A 25,545-nucleotide genomic window follows, 5' to 3' on the forward strand; every position below is an offset into this window, starting at 1 on the left:
CCACCACAGGGTGGCAGCAGTGCAATCTGTAAAACATTGAAAAGGACTGAAAATAGTCCTTGAGCCTGTGTGAGTGTTTATCAGAAGAGGTTACAACCAAACCATAAGCATCCTTGATTGAGAAAGTACACTCAAACATGAGTGTTTATAAGAAGTTTAAGTGGGAGTTTATTTGTCATGGACAAGCCACCTGCGTGTGTTTGATTGAAGAGATGCACTCAGAAATGAGTGTGTGTGTGCGTGTGTGTGTGTGTGTGTACACACTGATGCTCATGAGTATTTGTTCTTCAGGGAGGGGTGAAGGTGCTCATCACAGGCCCATGGCAGGAGGCCAGTAGTAACTACAGCTGCCTGTTTGACCAGATCTCTGTGCCGGCCTCCCTCATCCAGCCTGGGGTTCTGCGCTGCTACTGCCCTGGTGAGGGACCTGTCTCACTCATACCAGTCAATCTATCTATGGATACATCTATTTATCTGTCTTTTTATGTATCTATCTATTTATCTGACAATCTCTGTATCTGTCTATTTATCTTTCTATCTATCTATCTATTTATCTATGTATCTGTCTATCTATTTATCTATCTATCTATTTATTTATGTATCAATCTATTTATCTATATATCTATCTAACTATATTCAGTCTTTCACACAATCATACTCCTCTCAGTCATGGTTACTGTCATACTCTAGTATACACTACTCCTCTCAGTCATGGTTACTGTCATACTCTAGTATACACTACTCCTCTCAGTCATGGTTACTGTCATACTCTAGTATACACTACTCCTCTCAGTCATGGTTACTGTCATACTCTAGTATACACTACTCCTTGCATTCTACCCATCTGTCTATTGTTATTTTCTGCTTACAGTCTTGATATTAAACTCACAATCACACACACACTTATACCTATGGTGATATAGCTTCAAACACTCAGTGATTAAACACATATTCACATTCTACTTTACAGTCTTTTTCACAATTTTACTGACAGGCATTCTACTTATATACTCAGTCAATACATATGCAAATTCACATTCACAAATCTATGTCACACTCATGCTTACAGTCATACATGCATACTCACTCTGTCATCTCACACATTTCAGTCGTAGTTCCTATAACATGTCAGTACTATCACTCAAATGATCACTCTTACTAATATCAGTGCATCCAAGCGCTATTGTAGGGCTGTGTTTGCCTCCTTAAATAGAGTTTACCAAACTAAATAGTAGGTATGAAGTTGAGCTCCCCCTTATCTAATAACATCTGATAATAATAGTGAATGGTGTCTTACAAAATCAAATAATGCAACAAATCTAATAATGAGCCTATAATATTGTGCAAATCATGAACTAATGCAATAGCTTGTTAGTCGTTGAGTTATAATGATAACAATTTCCAGTTAACAAAATAATAATTTGAGTTAATCATGGCTTAATTAAGAGATCTAAGGATGATAGGAAATAATTTTGAAAATTATATTATAAAATCAAACAGGAACCAGTTTGAATGAATAATTGAATACTGTATGCAGATTGTGTTGTGCTATGAATTGTCATTTCTTCAGGGTAGGGCAATGGCCATACATGGTATTTGTTGATTGTGAAGCATACTAATGCAGGCTAAGATGCATTCATTAAATGACAAGACTTATTTAGGTATTAGTTACACTATTTTGATATTCAATATGTTGCAATACAAATAGAGGTATTTAACAATTGTATAAGCATAGCATAGTTGTGTATGATGAAATGAAATGCCCTTGACACATTGCATAAAGTTTCATTTTCTATTTACTCAAAAAAGTCAAGCAGGTCAGTCACAACTCAAACATTTGAAAGGAAAAAGAAATTCCACCCCCAAAAATGATGATTTTATTGAAGTTTCGCATTTCGCTCCATATCTGATGCGTCGAGACTCTCACCTGTGCTGCCAGCTCCTCTGAGCAGCTGTATCATTGCTGGAGGTCTTCCATGGACACATGTTCCCCCTGCAGGCCCTAACTCTGTTCCCCTCTGTCCCCCTGCACAGCACACGACACCGGCCTGGTGACCCTGCAGGTGGCTGCCAGTACCCAGATCATCTCCAACTCCGTGGTGTTCGAGTACAAGGCCCGGGCCCTGCCCTCACTGCCCTCCTCTCAGCACGACTGGCTCTCTCTGGACGGTAGGACTTCTGCTGGTTTCTCTCTCTCTCCGCTGTTTTGGTGTCTCCTTTTCCCCTCTTTCTCTATCTATCTATCTATTTGTCAATCAATCTTCCTCTTGCTTTCTCTCCCGTCTCATTCTCTGGATGTGCAACATAAAATAACCACTAGAGGGCAAGAGAGTTTAATATTTCAGTTCACTCTGGTGTTACTGTAATAAGCCTATTGCAGCATTGCCAAGGAAATTAAACATAATGTTGGATTCAAATCTCAGGACTTTTCACAGAGGGCAAAAGTTGGACTATGACAGATCTAATGTTAAGTGCTAGACCAATTGATCAGGGTTGAAAGGGTTTTGATGGGCAGGGTCAGCATCAGAGAGTTTGTTAATAGCAAGCTAGTTAAATAGATGGAGGGATTTGAGAGCAACATCTTAGGGGCAGCTTTGAAGTGTTTTTGCTTTTCCCCCCTGCAACTCGTCTGCTTTAATCTGAGGTTAGAAAGAGACCGTCTGAGGATAGATTGGGATTCTTTGTTTCTTTGACCATTTGATGTGGTCAGGAGATGCTCAGGGACGGTGGCTGCAAAGGGTCATAAGAGGATGGATTGGGGTTTGTTGTTTGATGTTGTCTGAGGGAAAGGTTCAGGGACGGTGGCTGCAGAGCGAGCTTCACTTCCGTGCCTGCTGACCTCCAGTGTGGATCTTTACATAAGCTTCTCATAGGACCTGCAGTGGACACCTGCAGTCAGAGTGCACTTATTTCATATGCTCATCTCTCAGTGTCTGTTAACTCTGAACAGACATATGGTTTGTCATTGCCATGTACTGTTCCTACGATTTTTCAGTATCTTTTTTAGGTTGAGACCACTGTTCTGAACATAACTGCCAAAACTATTTTGCATTTGCCACATAAGCCATGTGCATTATGTGTCCAGTGAGGCAAACAGAGAGAATGTAAAGGGGGGACTATAGTGACGTAGTTATGGATTACATACCAAGAACACATACGATTATTTAAAAGAACCAGATTAAATAGCCCTCACCATCTGCAAAGAGGACTGTCAGTTTTGGTAATATGGCATGCTGGAATGTGTTAAATGTACCTACACACGTTATATATGCTCTTACACAATGAAGTACAAACATTGTTTTCTCACAGGTTTGTCAGCAGGGCTTTCACATCTTGGAGATGATTGCTTTACATATGTTCTGTGATGGTTTAAGTTCTCAGACTATTTGTTAACTGCCTATCAGCTGTTCTCATATGAATTGCTCCTGGATTATATTCTTTTTTTTTTTAACTGACAAATGTGATTGCAATTTTAATCCATCTAAGTGTCTGGCATCTGTCTATGTCTCATCTCCCACCCTTCATGTGGGATATAGTGTCTTGTTTCGCTCACAGCCACTGAAGGTACCAGCAGCATTGCTCACTGTGGTGTCATCCGTCTGTATTAACCTCACATAGCCCAACAGCTTATTCCTAGATCATCCCATCACGGCAGGGATTTACAGTGGCAAAGCCCCAGCCTAGATCGAACACAAGCCACCACGCATGTTCCACTGCTGGACATCCCGGCAGAACAGAGGCTCCGGTGTCACCGCACATCAAACATGGAGAAAAAAAAACCTACGCCACATCACATGGACAGTGTGATGACACACTACACGCTAACCTTACATCCAGCCATGGGGGCTATAGTCTGCCTGCCTGCATTGATCAGCTGATGAGGCATTAAAGGGAAACTTCAAGATCTTTCAACCTGGACCCTATTTTTAGGGTCCAAATTATTCATAGGTCCAGTTCTGAGGTTAGAACGCTAAAACCGGCAACCGCAAAACAGCTGTATATTGAAATCCTACATAGCACCCAATTCAGTGCCTGTAATCAATTATGGAAGGGAGACGCTCTCCTCTGAGTGCCCACTCCAGCACCACACAGTAGGCCAGTCGACTACAGGCACGTAATGGGGTGCTACATTAGAGACGGGAAGAAGAGGCCGGTCAAATACTGACTGTATAAACAGTATTTTTCTACACTTTCTTTATAGTTACTGGGGTAAACACAGGTGTATCTCTGCAGGAATCCTTCCCAATGACATTACATTTGCCCAGATTGAAAGGTCCCGAAGTTTCAAAGAGCAGTGTAGTGGAAGAGTGGGGATAGAGCAGGGGGAGTGACACACTGGAGAGCAATGGTGGGTTCTTCAGTGGCTGCCCGCAGGAAGTGGACAGATCATCGCTCAGTGAGAGAGACAGTAAGAGAGATGCATTACTACGGGGAGTCAACATGCAAACTTACATTAGGAGTGAACAGGGGTCGAGGGCCCAGGCACTCCATCACAGGGAGGACAAGAGGAGACACATGGATACTCATTGGTAACATGTTACTACTGCAATGAGAGAATGACTGTGTTTGTGTGTGTGTGTGTAGGGAGGGGGAAAAGTGCGAAGCAGAACAAATGTTTGTGTTTTCATGGCTGGATGGTGTGAGCATCAGTCAGCTGAGAGAGAAGTGGAGGAGGAGAGGATTGGTAGAGGAGAGGAGAGGAGTGCACTGCTCTTCTTGATGGTGTTTGTCTGTGGAGGTGGGGAGCGTTTGTTGGTGCAGTGTGCATTGACAGGATAAACTAGGGCATGGCTGAGGCGCTCGGCGAAGGGACAGCTGCAATGCAGACAGCCCTGGAGGCAGAGGAGGGGGAGGGAGGAAAAGTGTGTGTGTGTGTGTGTGGTGACGACGTGGCTTCCTCTGCCATTCATACAGCACCACTACTTCAGCTGCTCCATTCACACACACACACACAAATCACATGCACGCGCACACACACACACATGCACGTGTACACATTCACACACATGTGCACACACACACACACACACACACATTCACACAAATGCGTGCACGCACACACATATTCACACACACACACACACTCACTCACACAAATGCGTGCACGCACACACATATTCACACACACACACACACATTCACACAAATGCGTGCACGCACACACACATAAACACACACACATATATATGGACTGTAGAGCCGGTAGGGCCAGTGGGGTCCAGGCCCTATCTACTTTTGAACATCAAACATTTGAATCCATGGGTAGCCACACATGTCCTACACTGCTTCCTTTTGTAATGGAAGACAACAGATTTTACGGAGAGAGCGGGGGTCGGGTGCTGATTGGCCTGACCAGTTTGAAATGTGTTCTGCGGTCCATGCACACACACACACACACACTCAGATTCACGCAAAAAAGGCCTGTGAATACACTTGAATGTAAACAAGCGCATACACCACACATGTGTACAGAAGCACTTATGTAACCCTCCCCTACACACACACTTAAAAACAAACACTTAGACATGTATTTACATACTCAAGTAACTCTAGAGCCTAAGGACAAACACTCTTGGATGTTGACTTCCTGATGCACAGCCTTCTGATAAAGCCTTTCGGCCGAGTCTCCTATCAGGGGGGCCACTGCAGAGCGTTTGGAGTGGATTGATATGGCCACCCTCTAGGTTCTCTTATTTTCATTTTCAGGGTGAAATCGGACACTACTTGAAGGCTATGCCGTTGTCCTTCTCTTTGCTGCTGGTCTTGCATTGTGTTGCATTTTGTTTATCAACACAGGTTGATTTATTCAAGTTATAGCCTTCTTGCATGACTATTATCAGAAATCTCACATTTGGCTGCATTTGTTTCCTGTTTGGTGTTGGTTCCTGCTGTTTCAGCTGTTGTAGTCTTACTCTGTTGAAAATCAGCAGACCATTGAGTAGGAGCACTTGGAACAAGAAAAGAAGTTCATGTCTAGTTCAGTCTGTTTATGAAAGGTCCTGAACCAGAAAGCTAAATGAATTAATAGTAATGGGAATTGTGAAACAACATTTAGTCTAGGCATTGTGCACTGTGTTGTGTGTGTTTAACACGGTTAACATTTATTTGCCACTGAGTGGTCACCTAGAATAGACACAGCAATTATAAAGGTAGACTCATGGTAGACTAATGCAAAAACTTGTAAGCATCAATGAATAGACAGTATCATGCATGAACTAACAATATGTAACTTTATCCTTGAACAGTTACATTGTAGGTGACACTTACAAGAAAACAGTGGTGATTTTCCTTTTTCCTGTGATGTATAACTGACGGATCTATGAACGATCCTTCACATCTTTGGAACTAACTCCCTGACAAAAGAAAAATGATATTGACCGTGACTGGTGGTAATTTATCATTATTATTGAAGTGTTGCTTTGTTCAAATAATGCGCTGTCCGTGGGTCATTCCAAATTACTCCACTGCGCTTTATCATCGTGGATACATAAAAAGCATAACGCTGAACGAATACTGCGACGTGAGGATGGTTTCCTCTAAACAGGCTACTAGTTGCGGTCCACTTATACCTCTCTTTCGAGAGCATATTCCTCAGCTAACCGTCTTCTTGCCCGGGAGTATGCTATGATGTGCTAATGGCACAGCTGCCCGGCTTGATTTGTCATAATGCAGAATGGGGGAGGGGGCGCTTTTTTTTCTCTGCAGCACTGCAGGTAGGGAGCCACGGGCAGGACAAAAAAAATGGCAGAGGTAACAGAGTTGCCTCGCGATGTAACCGTGGTTTGATTCATTGTCCACACAGGCAGTACATATTACTGAGGCTCCACGTAAAACACTGTAGATTACTTAGACGTAAACGATTGCGTGGAGCATTAAAGTCCAATATGAATATCACGCTATGTTGTGAAATCGTAATTTCAAACCTACAAATTAGAACAACTGGAGTTCTGCATGCGGTGTCACAGTGCAGTGGGTGTGTTTGATAAACACTGTAACGAGTAGCCTAGTCATGTTGACAAAGCAAGCGTCTCGACATTGATGTTGACCGGGGAAAACGATGTTTTGGTGCATTTACGCATCAACGTGTCGTTTTCTCCACCGCACAGACATTTATTTTATTAACTGAAATGCATTTGCACGACGACAGAAGAGCTCAAGTTGAAATTAAATGAATTTACCCACCTCTGCTCCATGGGATCGACGATTAGAATATCAAAAACACTTAACAGCAAATTGTTAATAGTAATGAGAGCGCCAAGGGGCGCAAGCTTTTAAAGGCGCGATGGCTGGTGGAAAAACTAGGGCGTCTGTTTACCTGCGGCACGTGCGCACCGCCGTCTACTCGTGGCGGGATTTTTTCCTTTTACTGCAGGCTAGCGGGGGGCAGAGTGGTGGAGGGGGAGGGGGATAGAGAGAAGTGGAGGGGAGTGAGCCACGGGAGTACAAGTGAGCGGGCTTAATATTTCTGTCTTCTCCTGCACGTCGCTTCTGCACTTTTGTACCATTGTTGTGCCCGCAGTTTAGCTTGTAGCTCTCCGCGGATTCATTATTGCGTTCACCACGTCATTTAGCGCTACGATAGTGTGGAGAAATTGCATGAGTGAGATGCAGCAGTTGGGACATTGGTCAGGATGCCGATGAATGACATCTGCTTTTGCTAAAGATAAGGGGACCGTTTGCTTTGCAAGGGGAGTCTACTCATGGACAATGAACTAGAAGGTTGGATATGTTTAAACAAATATTATCAGTGTGCATGTGTGTGTTATCTGCCGGTGACTGACTGGGGAAGTTGCGTACACGGCTACTACAGACCTGGGATCTCATTTGCATCAATTTACAGTGGAGGACTAAGTTCTCTGTGCAGTTCAATCAGTGGTCCACGGCGTAGCCTACTTGTTGTGAAATATCTCGTGGTGTTATACTTTTATTTTGGTTTTACTTTTCTGTTTTATAGTTCAACGGTTTTAGAGAAACGTGCATTTAGTTTACAACCAAAGCCACTTGTATTGTGCACGGTGGAGCTGCCGCTACAGCTTTTTTCCTTGTATTTAAGCCATGCAGTGTCCAACGCACTGTAATTATGGCACATTTGGGCTGTATCAAGTTCTTTTAACAGTGTCAATGTGATACACGTAAACACACGGAACCCCGAAGCAAGCGCCTTATAAAAGCAAAGTTGTTAAACACATTAAAATAATGTTTACCACCGAAATTAAACTGCATCCACGTGCCTTGGCTGAGGCTTTATTGCTGAAAATATTTTTTATCTGTAAAACAGAAAAAGTGGTCCCACAGTTATCAACAGTTATTAAGAGATCCTTGTGGAATATAAATGTAATTCCATAAACTGCCCCAGTATGAGAAGTGTGACATTGTCAAGTTTTGTATCTAGGATACTGATAATAGTAAAGATAACGCTCACAAACCAAAGCCTTTCCACTGATTTCCATGAATAATGATGCTCTCCCAATCGTTGGAGATTAAGTACGTTGTTTTCTGTCTAAACCGATCTCTCTGTGGGAATTCACCTTAACTGGAATAACAGAATTAATACAAACTCTGGATTGACGCCAAGCTACAAGCTTTGTCCCCTCGCGCAGACAACGTGATTGTCTTGGCAGAGGTTACACAACTACATGGGCTTTGCACACCTCTGCTATGTCACAGCTTTTGAGGTAGTTGATCTCTGCAGAGAATATTTTTTTGTGGAGAGGAAATCTATGATTAATCTGAGCTCATTTCAATCAGTCGTTCTTTAGTTTTCAGGACCATGTGACACGACGCGACGATCGCTGACTGTGTTGTTGCATGCCGACAAGCCAGGGCCTGAGAGACTTGGTTACTGACCTAGAAGTAAAAAAAATGTTTGTTTTGAGTAAATTTATCTTGTAAAGACATTGCCTTATTTCAAATATCGGTGTATCCAGCAACCTGTTGATAGGTTTCTTTATATTGCCCTTGACCTGTGCTGACAAAGGGATTTTCTTGTCAAGTGTACTTTGTTGTCAGAAACTTCTGGTGTACAATCTTTTAGGTTTTGCCAAGAGATTTAATCATGAATTAAATACAGGACACATTGTTTTTTTTGCTCTATACTTTTTTACACTGTGCACTTTGGTCTGCTAAAGACCAGTGCAAGGTCACTCTGAAGGGGGAGGTGGACCGAAGGTCAGGCTGTGCAGGACTAGAGGCGTGTGGCCCTGTTACATGCTCTCTGCATGCCACCCAGGCTCCTGTGGGAAACTAGACGGAGCTCTCTCAAGCCCAGACACATAATGGCACAGTTTGTGGGCTTTGACTTTCTTCAGCTTAACCTGCTAGGCCACGCAAAGTGATTAAAGCCCACAAATATACCTTTTAAATGCTCTCCCCTGCTGTGCTGGCGGTGTAGCTGTATAGTCCATAGCACCAGACTAGTGCCTTACACTGTTCAAACTTGTGTGGTGGCAGCACAACTCTATTGTCTGCTGAGGAGTCAAGCACCAGGAAGTGATGTAACTGATCATGTGGCTTGTCAGCATTTATAAATTAATTAACCATGAGCCATATGTTAGAATTCTGTAGCAAACCAGAATAAGTCAGACTGAAAGTGTCGTATCTTTTTTATTCAAAGGCCAGTGTGCATGACTCATAACCTCTGTTCTTTTATTATTGTTGGGCTCTGAAGCTGAAAGGTAACCAAGAGAACAGTTTAGTCTCCTTGTTATGTATGGACAGAAGCCCATTCTGAGTCAAATGCATAGCTTAGTTCAGAAGCTGCCCTGATGCAGATGCCACGGCGCTACAGCTCCACGCAGTGCCCCAGAAACCCTAAAAAACAATCAAACTTCCATGGAGCTTCCGCTGTAGCTAGGCCTCTGACGGGAGGTCAGTGTGTGTTAAATCCAGCGAGAGAGCTAGGGGACCCTAGATTGGCAGAGACGTGGAGAAATGGATGGAGACGAGGCTGGGCCTTCGGTCCTCGGAGCTCATCAGCCCTAAAGAGCATGATAAGGCAGCAGCCCCCGACGCAAGGCGCCCAATGACTGGGTGGGGGGGGGGGGAGATGTCAGAAGAGCTGGGGAATGGGAACTGACAGCGGGGGGGCCCAAAAGTGCCCTTTGGAAGCAGTCTGTGTGGATGTATGTAAACAACACTGGTTGGAGATGTAAAATAGGTGACAGAACCAGGGCGTTGCTGCGTGAGCGGGTATTAGAGGAGGATTTGCCGAGGAGAGGCCGGGCCCTGATTTAATTTGAGTTTTTTTTTTTTTTTTTTTGCGGAGCCTGGTTTATGTGCGGAGCCCCAAATTGGAGCAGGGGCAGCCAGCCAGAAGCCAGAAGAGACTTAACAGCGACGGGAGTTTACATCGAGGGGAGTTCAGGATGCATGCAAAGATGCTATTTCAAAAATGCATTGGGTGTGAAGTGGCTGGTTGTCTCTTTGTGGAGTTGTCACTTGAATTCTTCATGTAGAAATTCAGTTGAAATTGTAGAATTGTTTTTGTTTATGAACACAATGTTTATAAGCAGTCATTGACCCTCTCACGTCTGCTTAACATTGCTCAGTGATGAGATCTGTTCCTACATAAACGTATGACATCTTCCTGTCTGCCTGCATGAACTTCCCTCCTTCAAAGATATAGTTTAGGGCTGAACCCATAGAAAAACAACACAGGTTGAGCACATCCAGCTCCAGTTGGACTCAGGCACTGGCCACATGTAATAGTAAAACAGGACAAATAACAAGTATCTGCACACTGTGTTTTCCTCCCCCACAAAGCTCATTCATTTGTCTGGCAGCAGACACTTAACACATAAGCCATGCTCCTTCCCTGGGCAGCTGTGTGCGCTCCTGTCTGCTCAGTACTTGGGAGATGGGCTCCGTGACAGCAGATGCCACCAGACAGCAGCTAATAAGCAGATATCAGGAGGGAGGTGTGACGCTAGTCGTTAGCAGTTCTCTCAGCTGGTGAGTAGAGAAACCTGGCTCTGCACATGGCCCCTTCCTCTCCTCTCCTCTACCATCCTCTCCTCTCCTCTCTGTCTCCGTCTCGGGAGCCACAGGCATGCACAGGTGAGCCTTGAGTCCGATATGCCTCCCAAGTCACGATTCAGAAATGGAAATGCCTTCTCCCTGCAGAGCTGGTTAGAGGGCTGGCAGGGAGGTCAGATGCATGCTAACCTGGCTCCCTCGCAGGTGACCTTGCCTGCAGTACTCACATAGCATTAGCTGCTTGGAAGTGGGAGATGTGAAAGAGTGTGTGTTTGTGTGTGTGGCTGTGTATGTGTTTAAACATCTGTATTTGTTTGTACCCGTGTGTGTGTGTGTGTGTGTGTGTGTGTGTGTGTGTGTGTAAATGGGTGCATGTGTGCAGGCGGGTATGTATGAAGATATGTAAGTGTGTGTCCATCTGTTTATTTATGCATGTGCTGTGTGTATGTGTGTGTGTCTGTGTGTGTGTGTGTGTGTGTGTGTGTGTGTGTGTGTGTGTATTTCTGCATGTTCATATAAACACTTCAACATGTGCGTTTGCTATTCATAACCATTCTAATGGATCCCATCCAAAGTCGTACGTGCTCCACATTCCTCTTTATCAGGGAGACCTCCAGCAGTTAAACTCCGTTAGCACTGGCCTGCTCTGAGCACCTGAAATGTGCAGCGTAGGACTGTTGATATTTGCAGTGTGTGTGTGCAGCCCTAGCTTCAGGCGGTCTGGAAGTCTAGACTCAGTTCTCTTTAATTGTCCCTGTTGTGGAACCAGAATGGCTTGTTGGGCGTCTTGCTGTGCTGCCAGAAATGCCATGCTAAAGCAGACTGTAATATGGGGGAAAGTCTCCCTTACTGTATCTAAATGTAGTTCACTGTCTGTGCATCTGTATGGGTGCTGAACTGATGTAAAACACACCAGAAATCAACTTGCAACATAGATTATTTTTCGAGCTGTTGAACAGACTATAGTTTATTGGCTCTCTAAACGATGGGGTCATGTTAAATTGGATAGGGCACTAAGAAAGACTTCATTGTCCACGGACAGCCTTCGCTTGAGTTGATACTTGGCCCAGGCAGAGAAGGAGCAGTGAGCCACAATCAATGCTGACTGCCTCGGTGCTGTTGACCCACAGGAGCAATTGCCCGCTGTAATAAACATTACCTTTTAACCGCCCGTAGGGCATGTGTGTGTGGTCTCAAATGCTGTGGAAAACCACTTGGTAGAAGTCAAAGGCTCATTTAATTTTTTCACTCTACATCATACAGGCTTTTTCATAGTAAAGATGCTCTGGGTCTTTAAGCTTAGGCGAGGCCTTGCTGAGGCCTCAGTGTAGGGTCATGTCGAGGACTTAAGATGGAGTGCTTGAGAGGATGCTTCCCTGGTGAAAGGGTGAGCCACTGATGTTGTGAGTGTGTATGTGTGTGTCTCTGTGTGTTGTGCGTGTGTGTGTGTGTGCATGTGTGTGGGCAGGCAGACGAGTGCAGATGGTTCAGCCTGGCCCCAGCTGCATGGGCCCCTGCCAAAGAGCCAGGGCCTTGTCTCCCCCCTGCCCACCCCTCTAATACCAGCCTGTGTCACCACTCTGTGTGTGTGTGTGTGTGTGTGTTTGGAATGGGGGGTGGGCACCCATGGGTGGCAGGTCAATGGGTGGTGACAGATGGAGATGGGGATGGGGGGGGGGCAGTGTGACCACTTGGCTTTTACATCCATCATCCCACCCCTTCACCTCTCCACCCAGTTAACCAGCAGGGTGAAAGATGGAGGAAGGAGATAATCATCAGACAGCTGTATCAGGGAGGGCAGAGGAGAGGAGAGGAGAGACGTCTCTCTTACCATGCCTGAGAACATCCCAGTGTCCTCTCTGATCTCAGAGGGTACGATAATGGACCTTGGCACAGGAGGACCGCCTGCCGTTTCCCATCGATTCCCGGTTTTAATAAGTCCCATCATATTGGAAATGGAGCTCCTGTGATGTTTGATGGTGGATGATTAGAGCTGACACAGCCGTTTAGCCTCGCCGCGCGCGCCGCTTTACCCAACACTGCACAACACACTTACTGCGGAGAGGGGGATGTTTACACCGGGTCGGATTTTGTACCATTGAGTTAAGATGGAAATTGACATTTAATTTCTCTCAGATTTGTTTGTAAAAACAGTGTGAGATGTCACCTAATGCAGTTAGCAGTCCTCTTCAGGCTGCTAGAGGTTGGTGTGTTGCGTCCAGAGACTAGCATATGTTTGTCAACCTTGTTATAAGAAGTGACCAAATCGTGACCCTTAACCTCCACCATCTGTTGGAGCATTTGAAACGTAATCTCCTTGTTGACTTAGATAAGTGTGTGAATGTAGCGTAAGTGTGTGTGTGTGTGTGATTGTCTGAGTGTGAGGTTATGTGTGTGTTTGTGAGATTGTCTGACTGTGAGGTTGTGTGTGTGTGTGTGATAGTGTGATTGTGCGAGTGTATGTGTGTGTGTGTGTGTGTGTGTGTGTATGATAGTGTGTGTGTGTGTGTGTCTGTGTGTAAATACCGTCTGTGCTGAGTAAATCTTTTCCCTCTTGGCACCGGGGCTGTGCTAAATCGCTCCCATTGGAGGGCTCTCATGTGCAGAAGCGCACACACAAAAGTGTGCTGGTGATCCAGGGATTAAAGGGAATGACTTGACAAACAGTGTGGATTACACGCCGCTATATATTTAAGGGCCAGTGTCCACACACAGAGGGTTAATGAAATGCTCTGTAATGAGGCAGAGGCAGAAGGTCTCTGTAGGCTGTCTCTGTAGGCTGGTTGGGGAAGTCCACTAACCTGCTTTTTTAATGAGCATCACAGGACTGCTGAGTGTGTGTGTATGCATTTCTGTGAGCATATATGAGTACGCTTATATGTGTATTATTATGTTCATATGAGTGTGTGCGTGTGTCTATGTTTGTAGACATATACAGCATAGCTGTGTGATTTATATGCATGTGTGAGAGTGTACTATGTGTGTGATTGTGTCTGTGTGTGAATTAGGTGTGCATTTTGAGTATGTGTTTGTTAGTATTTAGCATTTAGCACGTGCCATTAGTCTGCCTTCTCCACTCACACCAAGGCTGTCATGCTCCACCTCCTGCATAGTTTGAAAGTTGAAAACTTTGTGCCTCTGTGGGCACAGTTCAGCTACTGGGCATCTTTCCGGATGTGTCCAGCTCTCCCGACAGACAGACAGACAGACACCAAAGAAGCGTTCTCTGGACAGAACTCTGGCCGTTTAAAGAGTCGTGATCACAGACCCACCGCAGTGGCGCTGGGAGGCCCGCTGAGGGGCCAGCAGGAAGAGGAAGAAGAGGAGGAGGAAAGAGAAGAAGAAGGACGGGCCGCTGGAGAAATGTGAGGCTTTGACCGGGTCCCTGCTCCGCTTCTGAAGTGTCTCCTCACGGGGGAGGCAGCAGATGGCTCGCGCCCCACCCCCCTCTCCTGTCCCCTACGCGCCCGCCCGTGTGTGTGACTGACAGAGGTGACATGGCAGAGAAGATCAGCTGGGGACAGGGGCATTCATTTGATTTGCTTCAAATTAAAAGTCAAACACAGAGAAGGGCAGCACTGGATGGCGAGAGAGGGACGCTGGCTTGCTGGATGTTTTTCTGCTGCCACTTCGAGCTCATTTCCCTCTGCGTTCCCATGATGTAGAGGAACATCATGGACTCACGCTGTCTCTTCAGTGTAGGCTCATGTTATGTAATACAGCCTATTGCCCATACCAAGAGAATAAATCATTCAATCAAACCCACCCATCTCTGTAGCAGCTGAATTGGAGCTCACTTGGCTGAAGTGCCGGGTGGAGAGATTCTGCGGTGACATGGAGTATACATGTGCCTGACTGGTGGTGATTTTGGCTAGGTGGCTCCAGCATGTGTCTGGTATAGCACTCACTCACTCACTCATAGCTGGCTATTATGGCGGGGAAAGATGGAAGTGGGTGGGCGCTTCCTGACATCACAGCGCTAGTGAGGCTGCCATTGGCTGATGGCTGGTATTCTCCTCCCCCCACTTTAGCCCTGGGCCCCCTCCTCCCTCTGCAGTGTACGTGCATCGCATTCTGAGCAGCAGGCAGCAGGTGGGGATGACATCATCTGCACTGCAGCATACTGCAGCACTGGGTCTGAACAAAGACATGTCAAGCTGCTGCTAAGTGCTTCTGCCTCTCTCTCTTTCTCTCCCTCTCTCTCTCTCACTGCTCTCTTTCTCTCTCTCTCTTTCTCCATTGCTCTCTCACTGCTCTCTTTTTTGTCTTTCAGTCTCTCTTGCTCTCTCTTTTTCTCTATATCTACCTCTCCTCCTCTGGTAGTCTCTTGTAAATGCTCTCTCACTCTCTGCCTTTCTCTAACTGTCTCAGCCACACTGACAGGCTGAAGAAGAGTGTGATACCTAGATAGGTTGTAGTGCTCTGACTTAGCACCCTTCCCTTACTCCTGTGTGTAGTCCTTGTCCTCCTCTAAGGGATGAAGCACATTCACTTTTGCTGCATTCCCTCTCTTTCTGTCTGTCTTGTGTGCCTGCTATCTCTATCTCTCTCTCCCCCCCCCCCCTCTCTCATATATATATACACACAAACAAACAAACGCACACACACATTCACACAAACTGCTGAAGTGCCACTTGGGTGTAGTACACAAAAGCAAGTGTTTTAGAAAAAATAAATCAAATCGACCACCACCCACAAGTGGTGTTGTCCACCTGGCAATTTCAAACATTTCATGTGTCTTGTAGGGCAGTTGAAGTGAGTAAAGTGGAGAGACGAGGCAAACGATGACAGTTGAGACACTGAGACTTGATGCCCTTGGCTTTGCTTTCCTTTTCTTAAAAAAAAAGAAAGAAAACTCCACACTTAAAGGTCAATTTAGTAATAACAAATGTCTTCTGTGCAAAACAACCATGATTACTGCTGCAGTTTACCAGCTCTCCTTTTCACAGTTTAAGCTACACAGTGACAGCCCAATGACCTCTAAGTGTGGATCACAGCAGAGACTCTCGTGACATTATCTCCAGGCAATAAGATGCGGATAGCCTGGATCCCAGTGTTGTGTAAATGTCATGAAACCGCCCCGCGTTTGGGCTTCTTTTTTAAGGGGGTCACTGATGTTCAGTGAGCATCGCAAAGCCAATAACAAAACCAGTCTGCCATTGGGTAGGCGTACTGTAGATGTGTTGTAGTGGTAGTGTGCCATTGTGTTTGCTTGTCTCCTTTTTTCCTGCCTTGGTTTTTTTCCACAACCACTTTCTCCTATTTATCAGTAAGCTGGTGTTGCATGAGCCTTACACATTCACATGTGCACACACACACACACACACATGCACTCACACACACACACACTCACAGAGGCATGTTCTTGTCGCTTAGTTACCGCTCAGCAGCAGGTTGCCACAGAAACGGTCTCCCAGCGCTTCAGCGAGGGAAGCCAATGCAGTCATCCAGCGTGCTGCAGTGCAACTGTCCCACAGTCAGCAGACACAGCCCAGGCTGGCTGCCATGACGGCTCTAGCACACCAACCTTGCCTGCATCCTACATTTAAGCACTTTGAGCTGACACATTTTTCTGCAAAGTGACTTACAATAGAGACTGTGAATGTCCAGTTGAGGATATCATAGGAGTACTGCTTGACTGTTAAAGATGCATTTAGCCATTCTAGTCTTTCAGATGGTTCCATGGAATTGTAGATTGTTCGTATGCGATTGCTTTTTTCCTTAATGAACAATCATTTCGTTTTTTGTTATATAAAATGCCCTTCGATGCAGAAATGGCGTTACCCTATTAGCACCTGCCCTTCCTGGTAATTAAGCCTGCCACCTTGGCTTTGCTGGAGCCTCGGCGTGAGCTGTGTTCTACCAGCAGCGCTGCAGTCACTCAGCAGGAACCATCTCACCTCTGCACACCACCACAAGGCTGGCCTGACCATCGGCCGGCCCTCAGCGTCCGCACAGCTGCCAGGATACAAGCCAGGTCCCAACCCTGCCACCGTAGGCCACACCATGGAGCATCTCCGACCAACCTAGCAACCCTTTTTGCCCCCTCTGCTGCAGCAGTGGTGGGAGCAGCTCCTCAGCGTGGCGGGAGGCCAGTGAATACACACACACACAAACACACACACTCCTCTTTGGGTTCTGCACTCTTTTCCTGTCTGCTCTGTTGGCCATGCAGGCTAGCGGTGCGCGCCTGTCACTGCCCGTTAGTACCCAGAGTGTGTTGCTCCGAATTAGTGTCGCGTCAGCTCCACCGCAGCAGCCCAACTGCACAGAGAGTTCAGCTCGGCCGGGCCTGTGAGCACAGGCACAGACAGCGCATTAGAATGTTTGTCCTGAAGAAGTCATCTGAATAGTAGGTTTTGAGTCCCGCAGAGCACCAGAGCCTGCGTTATGTAACCAGAGTGTCTGGTCGGGACTGTCTGGCTCAAACAGCCAGTGGGACATTTTTTCAAAGCCAGTGGGACAAAGTTCTAAAGCTCTACTGCTGCTGCTACAGCTCTGCTGTTTGCTCTTTTGTGGATGGACCAGCTGTAAGCCTTTTTACTGGTCGATGATATATGAACACTTCTGTGCATATCAGGTCAGTCATATTTTACTTGTTAAAGGGGGCCGTGCCTTTCATTTTTAAAAGAGGAAATCGGCAGGATTTTCAAACAGTGGGATTAAGTGGTGAAAAAAAACAGAAACATCCTGGAGTCATCCTTGAACTACTTTTTTTTCTAGGCAAAAGAGCCGTGTCTCATATTTGGCCATGGTTGTAAATAGTCATTTCTTGAGAAAAAAATGTCTTCATATTATGTTTTTGCCTATTGCACATTTAACTTTAAACACTGACTGTTAACAAACCCTACAGTCCATGGCACTGTAAACTGTATGTGTGTGCGCCTGGCTGTGACTGTGGCTGTGAAGGTAACCCCCCTGCTCAGCAGGTGAGGAGCAGATGCTGCCCTTTAGCGTGGAACGCTCAGGATGAGAGCTGGCCCGATTCACGCTGTGAGAAATCCCAGCCTTCGTTAGCTGGATTCACGGTCCCTGTCACACATACGCCAAAATCAGGCGCACCCGTGACCCACTAAAGCAGCTGAAGGAGCTGCGTTGAACACCCACACCCTCTACATCCATTAGCTGATGCCGTTGATGTTGTTTTTCTATAAGCATTCATTAATTATGGCGATGGGTTTTTTTCTGGCGTTGTTGTTGTCATAATGTTGCATGGTCAGTAAATGGTGATTGATGTCCTCATTACCAGCCCCTCACCCTGATAGCAATTACACTAATGACTGAACACAGCGCGGTCCAGAGCGCAATGGAGGACGAGTTTAGACAAAGAGGCTTTCTGCAGAGAGAGCCCTCTCAGAGCCATGCTCCAGCGGTGGGTCAGGCACCGCTGGCTTGGAACCCTCAATAACAGTGTGCATTCAGAATAATGAAATGTGTGAGTCAACTGAGAGTTGGACTGCTGCATTGAGCGTGTGCTGACCATCCCAATATCCTGGCTTGTACTGACAGTTAGGTCTAGTGTTTCAGCGGTTCATCTTTAATGTGTGTGTTTGATGTTATTTCAAATGCGTATTTCAAATGCACTGTATAGATGTTATGTTATGTTATTTTATATGGTGACATTTTAACCTCCCTTTCACATCTTCGGCTAGGCAAAGAGAGCCTCTCTGGTTCTTTTTTATTGTTATTATGAATCTGAATCTAAATCTGATTCTGACCCCGTTTCCAATCTGTAATTGTGTGTGCTGCAGATAACCAGTTCAGAATGTCCATCCTGGAGCGTCTGGAGCAAATGGAGCGCAGGATGGCGGAGATGGCCGGCCACCAGCAACAGGGCGGCGGAGGAGCGGGAGGCGCTGGAGCAGGAGGAGGTGCATCAGCAGGAGGAGGAGGTGGTGGAGGATCAGGAGGAGGTGGCGCTGGCGGAGGCTTCAGTGGGCAGTCCCAGGTAGGGGAGCTCACTGCAGCAAGACATTGGCACTAATAAATGGAAAGGACCGCAATCAAGCGGTTTCTGTGGTGCACAGGATGACTGTCATATGATTGACAGCCCATATCATAAACATGTCAAGGCACATGCCATGTCCTGTGTGTAGTCATTCTGATACATAGCACGCAATGATATACCAGTGTCGTGTTACCATTACCATTACTAGATGTTAAAACCAGTGTCATAATGTAAATTGCCATTCATATCTGATTTCACCATACATCTGCCTCCAGACAGCTTGAGAAGTTTCATCACGGACTTTGTTTGTGCAACATGACTGGTCTGTGGGGCATGTTTTCTATGACTCTCACCCTCCTCCATCTGTGTTTGTGTGTCAGTGTATGTCTGCCCAGGGTCAGGCGGGGAGCTCCTTTGAGAGCCGCGTGGTGGTGGTGTGTGAGAAGATGATGAATCGCGCCTGCTGGGCGAAGTCCAAGCACCTCATCCACTCAAAGACCTTCCGGGGCATGACCCTGCTGCACCTGGCCGCCGGGCAGGGCTACGCCACCCTCATCCAGACCCTTATCAAGTGGCGGTGAGTCCAAAACACTATGGAGCCCACAGACAGTACTAATGGTGGTCTGTCAAACATAGTTACGGTACTTGAAGACCGGTCCAATGACATTTTTGACAGTATCAGTCAATTGGAAAGAATCTGTTCAAGAAATTGTTCTATGTTGTGTTGTGTAGCTCAGCTCGTCATCAAGGTCATTCACTAAGCTAAACTAAGCTTGATACTAAGATATACTAAATTAAACTAGATATATGTTATCAGTCATGCAATTTTGCCAGATATGCATTAGTCTATTTGTCCAGCACTTCAATAGAACACAAACATAAGCATATTGTAAATATTTTTTTGTATTATCATTAAATAATGACTTCGTATGACATATAAGAACTCAGATGGATGCATTGCCTAAGTTGTATTTTTATAAATGTTATATTAATGTTTCTGTCATTTCCAGCACGAAGCATGCTGACAGTATTGATCTGGAGCTGGAGGTCGACCCTCTCAATGTAGACCACTTCTCCTGCACCCCACTGGTGAGAAACTCAGACTTGAACAATACCGTAGCACTCTGTAAATACAGTACTGAGATGGGTAACAGCAAACTATGCTGGAGCAGAAGGATCAGATCTGTCCTGATGTAGAACAGGTCTGTCAGCTCAATGCCAGACCAGATTCAGGATCAGAATGCGGTCTGTAAAAATAGTTTCTTCTTCGTGCCTACAGCCTAATCACAGCTGTAGGGATCCTTTACCAACCCCAATAGCTTGAAAGTGTGCTGATCATTTGGGTTGTCTCTCCATCAACTCATCCCCTGGTTCTGTCTGTGTAGATGTGGGCCTGTGCGCTGGGCCACCTGGAGGCCGCAGTGGTCCTGTACAAGTGGGACCGGCGGGCACTGGCCATCCCCGACTCTCTGGGCCGCCTGCCCCTGTCCATCGCCCGCTCTCGCGGCCACACCAAGCTGGCCGAGTGCCTGGAGCAGCTCCAGAGGGAGGAGCAGCAAACGCCCACCTCCCTGCCTCCCCCGCCACCGCCCAGCTCACGCCTGGGTTTCTCGTCCGCCCCCGACGCCCCCTCCTCTGACGGTGGCGGCTGGATGGTCAACTGGGCCGGGGACGGAGTGATGACCCACAGTGGACAGAGGAGCGGAGCGGTTACCACTACCACCAGTACATCCAGCAACATGACCCCCGGTGAGTAGGGGTGCTCTACAGATCCATGAGGCAGGCTTGTGTTGGAAGATGGCGTTTGATTGTTGTCACACAACATCTGCTCCAACTGAATTTCGATATTTTATTCTTTTGTGTGAAAAGAAACCTGTAGAATCTGTTGACACTGTTAACAGTGAGGTATACAAATAGCCATAGCTTCAGGCTTAGGGTTAGTGTTATGATGTTTCTCAAGGTTTGTGCATCTTCAGAAATAAAACACTGCATCAGGGTTCCCACGCTTGCCTTGAAAAAAAATTCCATGCTACCTCCTGATTTTCCAGGTACCATTAAGTGATGATCTATAGCAGGGGTTTTCAACTGGTTTTGTCCCAGGGACCACCATTCTGACCAGAAAGTAATCCGCGGCCCACTGATTTTTATAGTCCCGTACCCTTCTTTTTCATGTTTGTAACCGCCGCCACGCCCCCTCCCCCCGCACACATATTCTGCCTATAATACTTGTCAGTGTAATTTCTTCGCTGAATATGGGTCTCAGTATTTTGGGCAATGCGACTTGGCTATTCAGACATAAATATGTCGACGGGCCCAGGTATATTTATAAAAATAAAAAAAGTCAATGGTGAACTGATCAACAACCACGGACCCCTGGTTGAAAACCCCTGAAGCTTTCCGCCCCCATCCGCGCCCCCTCCCCTCACACACACACAACCCCCTAGCTAGGACACCTGACTACTTACTTGATTTGAAAGATGTGCCAGTCAAGTCTACATTGTAAATGCTTAGAGATTATGTCTTATTGATAATATCAATGCATGAAATAATGCAACAAGCTGTAGATGAACAACAATGTATTGAACTGGAACTTTGAGACACATGAGCACTGGGATTGATATATGTTCTCTCAAAAATGTCTCACCCCAAATCTTCCTATTTAGTAGTATCATTTTTTTTTTTCTTTTTAAAACAAAAAATCACAAAATAGCTCAAAATAAATATAGGAATGAATGTTACAAAATTGATCAGGACTAGACTGGTCATGTCAACTAGTATAGAAGTAATGTCACAGCCTAATGTGAAAATGTATTGGTAGTTAGCTAGCAATGCAAGCTAGCCAACACTAGCTAGTTAGTTAGCAAGCTGAATGTTGGTGTAGGTAGAAATAGCGTATTTCCGGTGGGATCCGTATTGAAACCGGAAGTGGGTACTTTACTCTGTTTGACTGGCTAATACCAGGACCTTCACTTTTTCGTAGAGAAATTGTGTCGATCGCCTGCCTTTTAAACAATCGTTTTTTGTATTTTTCTTTATTTCTGCAAAGTTATACGGCTCGATACTCAACTGACTTGTTAACCGAACTTTTACGAAGTCATACGACTAAACACACAAGTGATTGGCTGTTCAGGTCAGATGACAAGTTTTAACCAACCAGTGACCGAAGTAAAGTTCCAACTTCCGGTTTCAAAACGGATCCTAGCGGAAATACGTTATCCCTACCTACAGTTGGCTAGCAAGATTGCACTGCATGTGCTTGCTAACCATCATTAATTAATCCAAATTCAAAACCTAAATGTGGTGAATAACACAGTTTTAGGAAAAGTCAATGAGTGAAAAACATATGGGGATCAAACATAGTTCTAGTATTTTAAAAGCAAGGTAAAAATTACCTCAACAATTCTAGTGTAAGCTGATAGCTAGCAAGTTGGAGCTAACTAGCTAGCAAGTTGCAGCTAGCTAGTTAGCAAGATTGAACTGCTTACTAACTAACGTTGATAAACCCAGGTTTACCACACAGTTAAAACACAGCTACTTACATTTGAGGATAAACTTGCATAAGAAATTTCACTGTAGATGTCAAGGCTCCCGTGTTGGCTGGGAAATGCATGTATTTGACCCTTCTATTGAGATTGCGAGTAACGTTTGTCGTTATTAAGTCCACCAATCCGAAACTATACTTTTAAAGTCCATATCACCAGGTTGCCTGCGTCAAATTCCAACATCCAATATACCAGATAGGATGCCAAGAGCATGCTCTACAACCTGGGATCATCCATTTCTATCTACAGTAAAAGCTGTTCACATGTAAAGGGTTTTTATAAACTCATCTTAATTCTGTGCTCAATAGTTTAATTTTATTACTATTTTACACATCATCCAATAAAATGTTCCAGGACAACTGTTTCAATTTCCATGTAAGTGTTCACTTTTGCTCAGTTTCCATGACTTTTCCAAACCTGGAAAATGAAAAAATAAATTCCATGTTTTCCATGGTTTCCAGGTACCGTGGGAACCCTGTGCATAGCTCTATCAATGAAATATTACAGAAGCAAATATGGTTAAAAAGTCAACATTTAACAAAGATGATGTGGCATTGATGGGTGGAATCCATCCCCATTCATTCTCATCTCCATCCTCTCTCACGCAGACCTGAGGAGGCCCCGGTCAGAGCCCTCCAACTACTACAGCAGTGAGTGTCAGCGGGACCTGCCGCTGGCCAAGAAACACAAGCCCAACCCCGAGGGAGGGGCGCAGATGCGACCCGACAAGGCCATGTCTGTCCCCCTCAGTCTGGAGCAGCAGCATCAGCTCCACAAGCTCTCCCCCAGCCCCAAGACCCTCTCCCCCCAGCCCCTCAGCCCAGACAAGAGCACCGAGGATGGGGCAGGCGGCGGTGCTGGTGGTGGACCTGGAGGCCTGGTTCAGACCAAAATGGGCTCGTTCCGGGGAGCAGGGACCAAGTGGAGCTCGCGGGAAGTGTACTCCAGCAGGAAGGGTGGAGGTGGCGGAGGTGGAGGTGGCAGCCTGGGGAAGGAGAAGCTGGCGGGGAGGCTTAGGCAGCGCGAGCCCCTGAGCATGCTGATGATGACCGAGAGGGAGATGGTGGACACGGAGCTGCTCAACTACCGGGAGGACCTGGAGAGCCAGGACTGCCTCACACACATGGACGACCTGCAGGTGAGTCTCAACGCAACGGTCAGACCTTCACACCCTCACTACCTCTGCTAAAGTTCAGCTGTTACGCTGCAACAAATAGGCCCTGACAATGGGAACCATGGCGAAGGTCTGTGGACTCAAACATGGAAATCGAATCAAAATAATACAGCATTCATAAACCTCTGTCCTCTCACTCTCACTCATCTTGCCCTTAACGCGACTGTAAAGCTGCACCTATGGTTTTCTCATTCACCGAGACATACATGGACTCTGACTCATACACCCACTCATGTATGGAGACACTCAGCACACTCTCACTCCTTCACTCACTCAGTCCTCAGTCTCTCTGTGTTGTTCACACTCTCACATAGTGACACATGTACTTCATGTGCACCTTTCATACTCATACAGTCCTGTGATACCTGTTTGTACAGCAGCATCTGTCAGTGCACTCAGGGGCGGAGATCCCATTTCATTGTAGGGGGGGACAATACATGGTCAAATTTCAGAGTGTAATTCCGGGGGGGGGGACATGAAAAAATTGCTTTCACGAGAGCTAGCATAAACTGCTAAATACCGAATTCTCTTATCACATTTACAAACAGAAATTCGAAGTCATTTTAGAATTATCTAAACAGCATTAAATGTACTAACACGAAATATCTATTCACAGACAAATAATGTCCAAAGTTCAAGAGAACTTGATGCTCAAAATAAGTTATAAAACAGCTTGACAGGGAATCGAACTAGCAACCTTTTGATTATAATACGACCTCTCTACCTCCTGCGCCACTGTCACTCCATATTACAATACCAGCATAGTTCATGGACCGCAGAAAAAGATGACATTCATTTAACTTCAGATAATTTAACAAATCTGGAGAGGCACTGAGATGTAGACCTACGTTTATTAACTAGCATGAACCTGCCCCTGACAGGACAGTGTCCTAGACTGTCTAGCTAGCTATCTTAACTGTGTTAATTACCGGCATGCGTGTGTTATCGGCAAACGTTCACGTTGTCATGCCAATCCATTAATGTGTAATGTGCATATCGATTGGAACTTCGTAAATGGAGTTTAGAAAAAAACTTCTTCTTTACATGTTCTTACTGCGTTCGAGAATGAGGTAAATCTCTTTACATATCGTGTATCTGTCGCTACACAATGGTAGTCCTTTGGGGAATCGTAGTCCCTCACATTGCGCATGCGTCATTTTGCGACACTGTCGACTGCTGTCGACAGCGAAGCCGCGAGCGCATGCGTCACAACGACAGATCCGTTTTCAATCATGGAGAAAAGCAACGAAAGCCAGTTTTTTTGAAAACATGACCATTTATTTAAAAACAAAGAAGATGTCACAGTGGACAAAACACATGAGGTGGAGGATCAAAAAGTCTCTCCCCAGTTTCGTTTCATATGTTGACGTAGAGCCTTATGCTGTTAGCCGTTTACAACATAATTAAATATAACATTAAATATAACCACATTATGCGTTAAGACAAGCCCCATATGTTGACGTTTAAACCGTTTACAACATTATTAAATATTACGTTAAATAAACCTACATTATGCATTAAGACAAGCCAGATATGTTGATGTTGATGTTGAGCCTTATGCCGTAAACCGTTTGTGTCTGAGCATGCGCAATGTGAGGGACTACGATCCCCCAAAGGACTACCATTGTGTAGCGACAGTATCATAGCGGCAGCGACAGGGGACAGAGTAGGAAACAGTCTGACAATCTGACCGTGTAGGCTACTGGGCTGATTAACTGAAACACGGAGCTGCCGGTAGCCCTGCCCGTTGGAAACAGCATGTGAACCAAACCACACCACTTTGAGGAATAGGGGGAACATGATTTTTCAACACTTAAAAAACACATTGTTTTACATCTATAATTAGCACCGCTTGTGTCGTCGTATTTTTATTTAAAAAAAAAAAAAAAAAAATTTCAATGATTGTT

The 25,545-nt window shown here is 45.5% G+C and overlaps 1 protein-coding gene across 10 annotated transcripts in view; it reads left to right on the top strand.

The window, feature by feature from the left end:
- camta1a (calmodulin binding transcription activator 1a) overlaps positions 1-25,545 on the top strand; it is a 368,250-nt gene that overhangs the window by 328,300 nt on the left and 14,405 nt on the right. For all 10 annotated transcript variants that reach the window (XM_031566626.2, XM_031566618.2, XM_031566619.2 and 7 more), the window contains 7 exons: positions 292-418; positions 2,035-2,169; positions 18,726-18,922; positions 19,303-19,499; positions 19,933-20,011; positions 20,308-20,671; positions 23,073-23,602. In XM_031566626.2, the coding sequence (XP_031422486.1) occupies positions 292-418; positions 2,035-2,169; positions 18,726-18,922; positions 19,303-19,499; positions 19,933-20,011; positions 20,308-20,671; positions 23,073-23,602 (1,629 nt within the window). The remainder of the gene's footprint in view (positions 1-291; positions 419-2,034; positions 2,170-18,725; positions 18,923-19,302; positions 19,500-19,932; positions 20,012-20,307; positions 20,672-23,072; positions 23,603-25,545) is intronic.

Source organism: Clupea harengus, chromosome 4 (assembly GCF_900700415.2).
Source record: "Clupea harengus chromosome 4, Ch_v2.0.2, whole genome shotgun sequence".
NCBI classification, from domain to species: Eukaryota; Metazoa; Chordata; class Actinopteri; order Clupeiformes; family Clupeidae; genus Clupea; species Clupea harengus.